The 12,756-nt window shown below is 47.8% G+C and overlaps 1 protein-coding gene across 7 annotated transcripts in view; it reads right to left on the reverse strand.

Annotated features, from left to right (window-relative positions):
• FN1 (fibronectin 1) overlaps nucleotides 1–11,928 on the reverse strand; it is a 108,838-nt gene extending 96,910 nt beyond the window's left edge. For all 7 annotated transcript variants that reach the window (XM_069615942.1, XM_069615941.1, XM_069615940.1 and 4 more), the window contains exon 1: nucleotides 11,713–11,928. In XM_069615942.1, coding sequence (XP_069472043.1) covers nucleotides 11,713–11,851 — 139 coding nt within the window. In that variant the 5' untranslated portion in view covers nucleotides 11,852–11,928. The remainder of the gene's footprint in view (nucleotides 1–11,712) is intronic.
• Between the last annotated feature and the right edge of the window lie 828 nt (nucleotides 11,929–12,756).

The following is a 12,756-nucleotide window of genomic DNA, read 5'->3' on the forward strand; positions in this document are numbered from 1 at the left end:
ACTGGTAGGCTGTGCAGCATTACTTGCCAACAGGAAACTAAGTTGGGAAAGGTGAAGGAGCAGTGGGAAGAGTTTAAATGGACCCAGAGTAAGCAACGATGCAGCTTTCTGTAGCAGTAGGAGCACACCAAGGTAAAAGACTTGCAGTCTAGCCCAAGAGGCAAAGCCATAACATGAGCAAATGAAAATGGAATCTGCACCGGTGGAGAAGCTGGTACTAAAGACGTGAAGGATTTGGACAGACTGATACGTATTTATCAAGACAGAAGGCATGGCTTATGATGTAGGTGTCCAGTAGAAGGGCCGGAAAGTCAGCTTGTCTGAAGATAAGGGACCCATTGGGACTCCCAATTGGAGCATGGAGGGGGGGGTGCGGCAACTTGAACAGGAATAGGAGAAACAAAGATGCAACACTCACATCAAGAGCAGTCAGGATGGTCAGTGTCCAAAAGGCACCAACCAACTGCTATGTGGTAGAGCAGGTAGAAATAAATGACTAACCAAGATCCATTAAAGCAACGGGCAGAATGGATATTGGCTTGGCGATGGTAAAACAGTGTCCAGGGGAATCGCAGGAGAGAAGAACATTAACCAAGTCTTTTTTTGGGGTCAGAGATGGATGCTAGCATTGGTGGGGGCAACGATCTAGAGTGAAGTGTCATTGAGCAAGTTGAGAAAGGGACCAGTGCACATCCTCCGACAGTCGCACTGCACGTTAGACAAGCTCAGAAAGCAAAAAAGAAAGGAGGGTTCCCTAAAATCGAAAATTGGCTAGCATTCTAGGTTCACCCGCATCTACAGACAAACCAATCTGCATTTCCCCAAACTGCAAAGACAATATATGTGTTGTAAGGAAGAGGGTTAGTTCAGTCACATTCATCAGCACCCAAAATTACAAACAGCCCTACAGGCCAAGGGTGGCTTGGCCACTTTTACTCCCTAAAAAAAGCCAAAAGCACCCAAAACATATATAGTGAAGACAAGAGCATGTTCCCGTTGCCTTCATCCACAGAGCTCCATGGATATTTCTGGACCAGTACTACACCTTGCCACAGAAAGAAACAGCTATTCTTCTGGCCCGATATAAAGATTGTAAAAACGCATCTTCATGTGCATGGATAACTAGAACGCAAAGAAATGTGTATTGCAAAAACATTTTTTACAGTCTCTCATCAAATACCCCCATTGGGGAACAAGACATTAAATAGGGATAGGGAGCACAATACATACTCATGTCAAAATGTCATCTGAGGCACCGGTTATAACCACCACTGAAAGAACAAGTACAAACACTGCAGCCCCAATTCCCTAGGGCATAAGGTGAACCAGTAGTTCTCTTGGAAATAATCAACGTTTCACTAAAACAAAGAGCAAACATCCTTTGGACTCCCTCAATTCTTTTGCACGGGTCAGTATTGCCACATAAAAGCGAGGTTACACAACACAAATTGGTCATTACCAATAAAGTCGCAAGGAGGGCCATGCAATGTTAAACCATTTTGATTTTTTTGGTGCCAGTTTCATGGAGGGGAGGGAACTTCAGCAAAAAGTTAAGCCTCACCCACTAGCCATTGCCAAATGATACATTATGTGCATGTCAGAATTTGAGCTAGTAAGAGTGGGCGAGGTGGCCGAAATTCACTCGCAAACAAATTGGATGCCCGTTTGTCAAATGTTGCCCACAATGCAATCATTTCCATGAATGTTCATGCAGCAGCGATTGTGCCCACCTTAGACTAGTGTGGCTGACTGGCTAGACGCGTGCAACTTTAACAATTTCTTTTACAATGGTAAATCGATAACTAGTCGGAAGAAAAGCTGCTAAGATCCATATTGGCAGAGGATCCAAGCCAAACCAGAGGGGCGGCAGAGCTATAGAAGACAGCGGAATATGCATTCCAGCACGTCACATTTAGCAGTCAAGTTGTAATATTGAGGATGGGTTTGTGTTGCTCAAAACTGGATTATGCCATGAAATTTAATAAATACTGCAGACAGCTCAGCGAGGTACAAGACTACAAACCTGATTTGTTTAAAGAATTAGGTAATCACACCCAGACAAGGTTTATATTTTGGCAGGCAGTCTCAGTTTGGGCTTTTTGGAAAGTAGGGATGGTGGACAGTGGTGTTGCAAAAAAAAGAAAATGTGACGCAAGTAACAAGGGATAAATCAAGCTTCGAGACGCCAATAAGAGGGTTAAAAAAAGGATATTCAAATGTAGGTACCTGCACAAAAGTGGCAGGGTTGGTTATCTCAGTGCTCACAAAACATACTTGCATAGTTAGAGGAGGTAGAGTACCATTTGCATGGTACTCTACCTTGCTGGCACGTGCATGGCAGCATGGAAAGTGAGATAATGGTGGCATGTACCATTTTACAGAAAGCACTGAAAATTTGTCGCCAGTCATAGGGTAAAGGCGGAGAAAACAAACTCGACATGGAGGTCCGTGGGATTTGCAAGAATGCAAGTCTAAAGCAGAAGCTTTTTAGTATATATGGGAAAGGGTTCCCGACTGACCTTGGAGTGATTCCATCGAGGAGAAGGGGCGGCGGCTATAGAGTGTGCGTCTAAGCAGTGAGCTTGACTAGTAAAGACTGGCGTGATTAACAACTTGGATGATAAGGAGAGGACTTGCAGTCTTAGACTAGAGTGGACAGAAGCATTTAAAGCCATTCAAAAAAGAGGGTCATAACTGACTAGAGTAAGCCAGGCTGAAATGTCAGGGAAAAGTGGCAGAACAGCAGCAGGTTTGAGACCCAAATGGCATTTGGAGATAAAGGTCACAAATGACATCTGCCCAAATCCTAAAGCACATTTGAGGAATGAGGGTGCCCAGTCACCTTATATTCTTCAAAAGCAAATCGCTGTCCATAGGTTATTAAAAATACCAACAAGGATGTTGAACAAACACAGTAAACTAGACAAACAAATAAGGGTCCTCCGTTTATACACATTAGTTAGTGTGGAGACACTCAGCACATCTCATGAGACGACAGCCCAATTAACACAATACAATTTATTGTTAAGTGCATAGGTGACTTCACCAAACCCCACCCACAAGACTGTCCCATGCTTACTGACAAAGGACTATAGGAGGCAATTTTATATAATGGTTTAAAGTGTGGACTCGGATCCCGAGCAGCAGAGTGCTCTATAGGGTGTGGGTAGCAAGCATTTGGCCCAGCCTCTTAATATTAGGGCAGTACTGTAAGTTGCAGTCTGGGCATCCATTGGGATTAAGTTCTTAGTCAGGTGTTCATGAAAAATCCACGTTGATGCTGTGAAATTGAAGAATTTTGCAGGGCTATATAGGGATAGCGTTTCAGAGGGTGGGTTGAAAAGGGGAGTGCTTGCTTTTCTTTGCGGACAAGTTGTGATGCAAGCCAAGTGGTTGATTAGCTGCACAAGAAGCATGTGGCACCATATATGTGGTGCTTAATCACCAGGTATGCTGGTGTGCTGCTTGTGAATGCTTCGTAGATTATAAATGCGCTCTTTAACAGCACCCTTACCTAGAGAGAAAACCAATGTAATACACGTAGGATGGGATTGGTCAAATTGTTGTGCACCCATAATATGCAGCATGGTGAGTTGCTTTTAGGGAAGCCAAGTGAACAGCTGAGAGCCCATTCTGGGGAGCTCATCACCCCCCCCAAGCTCCCTCAATCAATGTGCAAGACCACAAGGGCATGCACTATGGCCTGAAAGCCCTGGAGTGGGAAGCAGGGTTTGATTTGGCAATGGTTGGCGATTGTGGAGACAGACCATTTGGGTCTTCTTCGCTATGTTTCTGGATGGACAAACTGCTGTGAATGGGATTTTGGCAACTCTTCAGGCTGGGTCATAGTGTCAGAAGCAGCGGTGACCCCCTGTTGCCATGCGGCTTGACGCTTTGCTGTATGGTGCTGCTCTAGGTCCCTTCCTCTAACCCACTTGTGCTGCTGCAGACTCTAGCAGTTCCAGGGACCGCCACAGCCTCCAGCGTTGTAACGCAGAGTCGCCAGAATCTCCTTGCCTCTTACAAGCTGCCTCATAACCGATTTGGGCTGGGGGCTGCCAGAGAGGCAAGGCATTCTGTTATGGATGCCTGCTAAGTCCGATAAAGGACAATATAGCGAGGCGCTCATCTGATGCACTAAGTTTTGTAACCTTTCTGTGTATAATGCTGCGACAGCCCTCACCGGGAGAGGTGCTGTGTACTTGTTTAGCTGCTGCTCGTTATGCCCCCAGTGACTGCTTCCTTATTCTGAGCATAGTGGGGCATAGTCTCTGATGCGGTAAGCGACTGCCTCACTGGGGGGGCTCTCCTTTTGTCAGCCCTCTTGGGAGTTAGGGGTGCTGTTCACTTGCTCAGCTGCTGATTGCCTTGCCCCCAGAGTCTGATCCCGGTCGACACCATGGCCGCCAGCAAGAAGGATGGTGCCAGAGCTTACTAGCTACGAACCAGGAGCATAAATATTCTACCCCTGGGCCATGCGACAAGGCTAGGGTTAATATTAGCTAAATTAGGCCCTGTGGCCTTAGTGGCCTCATCTCCCTTGGCGCCCAGAGACCGTGTCTCAGAGGTCCTGGCGCTCAGTTCCTGAAGGAGACTGACTGCAAGGCAGTCTCCCTGGTCCAGAACGCACAAAGCAGAGGATTCTGCCTCTCCACCGTTATTGTTGGATCCTATATTACTTGCATCTTTGGAGAGCACACTAAGAACAGATTTTTTACGACATTATGGAGCCAGCCCTTATTCCAGTTCTCCCTTCCCTGGAAGGGCTTGAGAAATACAGGCAGTAGCATTGCCCACCCCATAAGTCCTGTAGATGCTCCGCGAGGGGGAGCTAGGCCTAATCCATCTCATTCTGAGCCATCAGCTCTTGATCAATGGCCAGGCCTTCTGGCCAGTATTGCTAAATAGCTACTCTTATGCACCAGTCCATTTGACTTGGGCCTAGTGGCAGACTCTGAGCAATTGGGTGTCAGATTTTCGACCATCCAGAGTTAATACTGCCTCACAAACAGACAAGTCTCATTGTCCAGACGTATGGTCTCAGGTATCCATGTTGGATAATGCTTCTCAAACCAACACACAAAGGGAGCCATTTGATTGAGCCTCACAAACTGATTGCTGCAGTAAGGAGACCTCGATATTCACTATTGCTACAGTGGCTAATACGGAAAGGGATGAAACACCCAATACTGTCATCACGGGCCCCGTACAGGAATCACTGCCTTCCCTCCCGGTACATGCTCCAGAATTGGGTCAAGAAGTGACTAAACAATACCTCTGCCATTGCTATACTGGGACCCTGGCAAAACTTCCATCTTAGAAAGTCTGAAATGCCTAAAACAGATGATCCTAGTAGACATGACTTCATTATGGACCAAAGGAACTTCATTATTACGAATATGTGTAAGGTCGAAGGTCAGGAGCCCAGAGAAGCCTTGCGTAACAAGGTCCTAGCTTGGTTAAGACAGAACTGGGCCGGGTGGGGTCAGACCTCGCCACAGCCTGGTACTAAGACTGGTGCTCGCAACCTAATGACTTTTAGTGGGATGTGGGTCCAGCACTCTACCTGACTTTAAGACTGTGCAAATATCTCCCCAGAGGGTCGTGAAACTGTAATTTGATTTATCTTGTTGATAGGGACTTGTCCTGTATTGCTCCTCTGGCTGGTTGATACCACTTGCGTACTATTTTTTTGTTATCATTTGTTGACTTTCATGTTGTTTGTGCCCTCACGCCCACAGGTTTATTGGTGCGCTGTATAAATGAAATAAGGACTGGAAGACAACCGTGTAATCACGTAGATGACCCATGTCTGGTAGGCATTTCACCTTTAAACATGAGCTCCCACCAACCACTTGACCCAGGAGCACTTCTGACGAACCCTTTCGATTTAGTTTAAACATTAATTTCAAGCACACAGTACAAAGAGCATGAGGCCTGTGACCGCTAGTTTAAGGTACAACTACATGTTTACCCACGTACAAGGTATTTCGCCACCCATGGGCTGGCACACGATTCCACACAGGATTGATCACACTATCAACCCCATTGCCACCAAAAGGCTGGATTTCACAAGGCACAAGTACTTCAGATTTTACATCTAACCTTCAAAGCGCCTCAAAATAGGAAGCATTTTGGTTTCAAATTGGCAGTGGATTATTAAGATCGTAAAGTCGTAGGGAAGGAATTCATGATTGTGAAATCCAACACCTCTATTCTGACCACCAGTACCGGATTAGAGAAAACGCATTAATGTCCAAAAATAAAATAATCAGGCCATGTGTGTTACATGTAACTGCCATACCTTTGATACATGACAAACCTGTTAATGACCAATGTACTTTGTCAGTGTGCATTCCTGCTGGTTGTACCCAAAAGCTGCTTGTCCTTAATGGGCAATCGGGGCACCAACCCTGATCTAGGAGTCAAAGCCAGCCTAGTGGAAAGACAGTGCTTCAAGCCAGCGCTCCTTCAACTGCAGCAAGCAGCCGAGAGCGCTCCTGGGCTGGCTTGCATGCTCAGCTGCAGAGAGTGTTGCTCACTTCCCAAGCCTTTCATGGTCCATAGGGGGTACAGATGAGGCGGTGTGGGGGGGGCAGGCCTAGAGGGTCCTCATGCCCCTCCCCTGCACTTAAGTCTCCCTGAGCAGCAGGCCTTCTGAACCCCCCACCCAATCCAAAAAAAAAGCCACAACCAAGCCACCCAATCCCCTTATATTTATAATCCAAAACCAACCCAATACATAAAAGGTCAATTGTGCAGAAGGTCAATTAGGACAAAAAAGGTCAATGCCGAGGAAAGTAGGCAAGTGTGATTCTGCCACAAGCTATACTTTTTATTGTTATATGGTGTCCAAATCAAGTTGTTAACCAGTTCCAAGTAATTTCTTTGGATTTAGGAATACCGACAGTCAGCCTAACCGTAGCGAGCCCCAGTGGTGTGACCGTTTTCTGTGGGCCAGGGATGGCGAGGACACTCACCATACAGACTCTTCTAGGCATATTGTGACCCAGTAAGGGCCAGGTGAAGGTGGTGGGCACGTGCTCAGATGTTGGAATGCATTGGCCCACCTTGCAAGGTGGACTCGTTGCATTTTCGGAGCTGGGAGTTGCTAGACAAAGACACTTAGGCGGCTATGTTCGCTGCAGCATAGTACTGTTTGGGGAGGCTGGCATATGGGCGATGGCAGCCGGCCACCAATCCAGCAGGACTTCACTCCATGTGGTTGCCCAGAAGACTCCAGTGTACACCCTGGTTTATACGGGTTACAGGAGATGGGGTTACCGTTCTGATTCTGAACAATGTCACATCACACTGATGAGGATTTAATCAACAATAACAAAACAGTGCACGCAGGCATGTTTTGGACAGCTGCTGGCCTAGTTAGTAACTGAGCCCAGGTGGTTCACCCAAGTGGCAGTTTGAGGCGTGATGGGGCGTGTAGGTTGCCCTTGGAGGGCACGTAGTGGTATGAGAGATGTATAGGTTGCTTGACCGCTTCTACCCATTCTTTTGTGACTTGCCAGCCAGGTAAGCAAAATTATGGGCAATGTCTTGTCGACATACTGTCGTGGGTGGCACAGGAGTGCAGCATATGGGCACACCAGATACAATGAACAGTGTGTGTGTGTATACATAGGAACAGATCCTCACGGTAGCTATGGCACATATGTACGTGTAAGTGCAGAGGACCACCTTGCTGAACAGATAATGAGGTGGTTGCGCATGCAACACGCGACTAAAGATAGGGCAGCCAGGTGCCACAGAGTGAAAGGATACAGGAAAGATGATGGCGGTCAGAGAAGGGGTTTCTCCAGTTAGCCATCATGGCGGGTAGAGGTGGTGAACGGGCCAGTTATTAAAACATGTTGGTGTTAACTGGGAGGAGGAGTGCCCAGCGGACCCGCTGTTGTGGGTGTCCCAGGAGTGTGGAATATGGGCCCATGAGCACCAGGGGTACTATAGACCAGGTACACACCGATAACAAGTATCGGGAGAAACCGCTTTATCCACCCTCCCAACCATTAGGTGTGGAGTTACGAGGGTGCAGTAGGTTTAGCAGATTGAATTGTATACTGCACGGTGCAAAATGTGCAATTGCTTGGCTAGTAATATTGGACTCTTGGCGAGTGAGAAAAGGGGCGCTGGGTATGCATAGAATTGAAGTGGCGAGTGACTTATGGCTCGCCACTCGAATTCTAGCTCCAGAGTATCCGGTCTGAGCCGGGCTACCACATCAAGGACAGTAAAAATGTAGGGTGCACAAGACACTGACATAAAATGCACCGGCAAAAGATGTATTCTTATGAGTTGCCACTAGCAATCCCCAAATCAGCCAAGCTTACTTCAAGTGTAACACTCGCATAAGGCACTAGAACATGCTTCACAATTAAGACAGACCAGTCTGCAGATGCAGCTTCCCTGTGGCAATTGCAACTTTAATATGCACCACATCACGTAGAATTTGATGGAACAGCAACTCCTAGTTTACTCACATGACCGCGCTCCCAGAGAACAAAACGCGGTCTGATTCAGTAAGCAGAAACCTGGGGCCAAAAATACACAAAAGCAGCACACAACTAGCTCAGATGAGAAACTTGTGACAGGAGCAAAGAAAGGAGGTAGAAGAGGACTGCAAACCAAAGGGCAATTAAGCATGCCCTGGCCATGTAGGAAAAAAAATAAATCTAAGGGGCTGTGTATTGGTGGGATTATGGTATATTGGTTGTTGATATAGCCAACTAAGCTTGTGATGCCAACAGTATATATGGCCTTTAAAAAAATCGCCCACTGATAGAGGTTAAATCTAAAGTTTAGAACTGCCTCCCGGCCACCCTGAAACATCTCCAGTTCAGGAAGCACCTCAAGACCTTCCTCTTCACTTATGCCTTTTGCCCCTCCACTCCCCTGCTGATCTGCTTTTGTCTCGAGGCACCATACACCTGGCCACCCCTTGCACTAGAATCTGTACCCATACAGCCCCCCCACACTTTTCTTCTGCACATATCAGATATACACTCTGACTAATCATGCACTGCCATTTTTCACTGCCTTTATTTATTTATTGCACTTACAATATTTATTCTGTTTCTCACCTCTGTTCTGCACCATCCACTTTTCTCCCCCTTCCACGCACCTTACCCCCCTTTTCCACGCACAATTCTAATGTCACTGGGCCTAGTAAGATCGTTGTTTTTCTTTCTCCCTTGTCCCCCTCCCTTTGCTTGGTCGCGCTCTGAAACACTTATGAGCGCGATATAAATAAAATATCAGAAATGCACAGTGTTTTGGCACTGTAAAAATTGTAACAGGCCTTCCTCATCAAGGAGGCCCAATGGACATTTATCAGACAACTAATCAGTCATCCAAAATTACAGGTGTAAAATTCCATCGAGAACCTCTTTCGGGATTCGTGCGTTAACAACTTTGGCTTCTAGGTTAACACGGGTGGAAACAAATTCCAAGTTTAAACTACTAGCCAGGCATAAAATAAAAGTCACTCCACCTCCATTCTATACGTATACAGAGCACACCATATCACTACCCAACGGCTAGTGCAAACTATGCACCCTGGCTAATTTACAATTTCTCTGCGGAAACTCGCGATTAATCTCTAGCATTTTGCTGTTTTCAGCAATCGTAGCACCCTGGAATTGCTACAGCCCTCTACCAATACAAGCCCATAGCCTGGGACCTGGGCACACATGACTGCCATGAAGAAACATCTGTGCCGCCTGTAGCCACTGGACAAACATCAGCCACAACGATCAAAACGAAGCTGCAACAGGATTTACCCTCCAAAAAAAATAAACTACTTAGCTTCTACGAAACGGCTCGTCAGCTCAGTTCCTGCAGCCTTGGTTACAACTGTGACCAATGCCTACTTCCATTACAGTAGTAAGTAGCTTCGCAGATGAAGTAAAAATAAGAATAAACACTCTTAACTCGATTTCACAAAGCATACAGCACTTTCATCTTGCCATCGCTAATGGAGCTATTACTGGGGGTCGCGGGCCGAGTGCCGGTAATGGCCCACCACTGTGAATACCCCCCCCCATGCAGCCAGAGGGCATAATAAAATATACTATTAGTACGTTATTAACAGTGGTCTAGTTTGATACAAACTTTCCACACAACATAGCAGAACTCATCCAATGCAGAAGGTGAGAGAAAGGAATCCCCTACAATGATTACATAGCAGTGCATCCGTGTAAAGCGCGAGAGAAATATACACACGGGGGAGGGGGGGGGGGGGGGTGAGGAGGCTAGAAATAAGCAGATGAAAGTCTCCCAGAGGCTTTGCCTCGATTTAATAGAAGCCCTTTTACGGGTTGCTTGCATTTCACACCCAACTTGTAAGCGCGTTATACATATAATAAAACACTGAGTACTTGCTACGCCATTTGGTCAAGGTGCGACTGATAGTGAAAACCAATTAAGGGCAGGCGGATTTGCATGTGTCCATCCCGAAACCTCCTCACCCCCGAGGAGCGAAGTTAGCCAACAGATGTGTCGTCCCCTCCCCCGCGGATGGGAAAGACTTGTAACAAAAACGGGTGGCCACGCGATTATCCGACCTTTATTCCTCTAGATCCGAAAAGAGCGCTCATCCCGGCCCATAACAAGAGCGCAATTCACAAGACAGGGGCAGTGTTCAGCAGTTAGAAGCGGGCCGGCGGCGGGCGCTTTCTAATACTGTAGATTAGAAACTCTTGCAAGTGACCCCAGCTCCCATCAGCAACACCCCCACCCCAAATACTGTGAAGAGGGTTATTTCGGAAAGGAGTTCAGACAAGATTTCCGTGCGTGAGTTCTGCCTGCATACGTCGTCACGAGTTTGATTGCCTTATAGAGAGTACATAAAGCAGGAATAAACCTGCAGTTACAATGAAATGAGATGAGCTTGCTCGTCGCATGTTTAAGCCTATGGGGGGGGGGGACTTTGGAAAGCGATCAAACATCACGCAGGGCAGACTCGCTGAACACCTCAATTAAGATGCAGACTGATGTTTACAGTCTGGCCCCTGACACGAAGTGCATCACAGCCTGCACACAGCAATCACGCGAGTGCAAATACAATCCCAAACTATGCGAGTGAAGGGGCAACAAAATATCCAGGCGCTAAACCAACCCACCCAAAAAGTAACTCGGTGCAGGTTGTCACACAAAAGCGAATACTTGGGAATTTGGTACGCACACCCGCTAATCCGTCTGCGACAACCACCGAGAGGCTTACATCATTAATTCATTTTGGGGGGGGGGGGGGCGCTTGCTTTTTTGGGTGCGCGGGGCGGGCGACTATGGGCAGACTGAAAGCAGAGTGTTCTGTGATGGGCAGATACTCTCCGCGTGCACGAACGGGCTGGAAGAAAACCGGGCGTTCCAGTAGGTTTTCGAGGCAAAGTTCTGGTTCCCGTGGTGGGCAGTGAAGACCGGGCTGTGTTTGGCAGACGTAGAGATCTATTTACAATGAGCACGGTGTGCACTGGGTATGGGCACGGGTAGAAACAAGGAAAGGGGGGCTAGAAAGGGGTGCACGTATATTGCCGGGATTTACGCTCGTTAATTTGTGGAATTCGGTTCTTCGGCTGGGGGGGGTGATGCACAGCCACGGTCGCTGGGCTGCAGGAGGGATTACAAGGAGCCCTCGCAAGGGGTTTGGCGGGGTGGGGGGGGGGGTATGGTCCTCTTTGTAAATTGGTTTGTACTCACGTTTGTTCTGCTGGGAGTCGCCGAGATGCACAGCTTGCTGAGGCTGCACCTGCCTCCGGTTCTTCCCATTGGTCCCCCCTCCCAGGGCTGCCCCCAGGCAGAGGCCGAGCAGCACCAGCCGTAACCCGGCTCCGGCCATCCTCGGGACAGCAAGAGCAACTAGAAGCGAGCTAACACCGTGCCGACTCAGACCAGAGCGAAGCGAGCGGCAGAGCTCCAGCGCGAGGCGCTTTATATACGCGGAGCGCGCCCACCCCGGCCCGCATGGAGTTAGGGGGGTCGAAAGGGCGGAGAGAGGGCCGGGTTTCACGAGGGAATGGGTGTACTCGGACGTGGAGCGGGGATCCCTAGTTTGGAAGGGGCCGGGGAAAAGTAAACTAACGGGCGTGGCGTCTAAGCAAAACAGCTGGATGCACTGGACAGGAAAGCGCTACAATGCGGGAGAAGGGCGGAGCAACAGCAGATATTGCGGGAAGAGGCGGAGCTTAGCGAGGGAGCGCGGCGCTTTGCGGTGCACGGGGCCCTGCAGATAGGTCCAGGTTGGGAGGTGCCAGCATAACTTCGAGTGACGTCATGGCAGGGGGTGTGGGGAATGTGTCGCCTCCCCAATAAAAAGGAGAGAAAGAGGCTTCGAAAAGGTAGCGGTACTTTCAAATAACCGCAAGACACCGGCTGAGTCATTGGGATCTTACGCTCATGCACAAGTGCGTTGGGTAAAAGCGCGAAGACAGCACACCGAATAAATGTTATGGCAATTAATTGCTTTATGGATTTTTTTGTGTCTGGTAGTTTTTGAAAACACAGTAATGTTCGTAAAGGAAAAAAACATGATTATCATCTGCCTTTTGTTGTCTTTTGGCGCTTTTGTGTGAGGTGTCTTTAGCTGCCCCTTTTTAGTTTTGGCTCCTAGGTAGCATACAGCGCCGCCTGTAAGCTGAAACTGTTGCTTTAGAGCACAGCTATGGAGAAATGGTACATGAGAAGGGACACAAACATTGGAGGTGTTTAGGTATGTATCCACCCATTGCCCATGGCCATGCTAAT

Source organism: Ambystoma mexicanum, chromosome 9, assembly GCF_040938575.1.
Source record: "Ambystoma mexicanum isolate Mex_15411 chromosome 9, UKY_AmexF1_1, whole genome shotgun sequence".
Classification (NCBI taxonomy): domain Eukaryota; kingdom Metazoa; phylum Chordata; class Amphibia; order Caudata; family Ambystomatidae; genus Ambystoma; species Ambystoma mexicanum.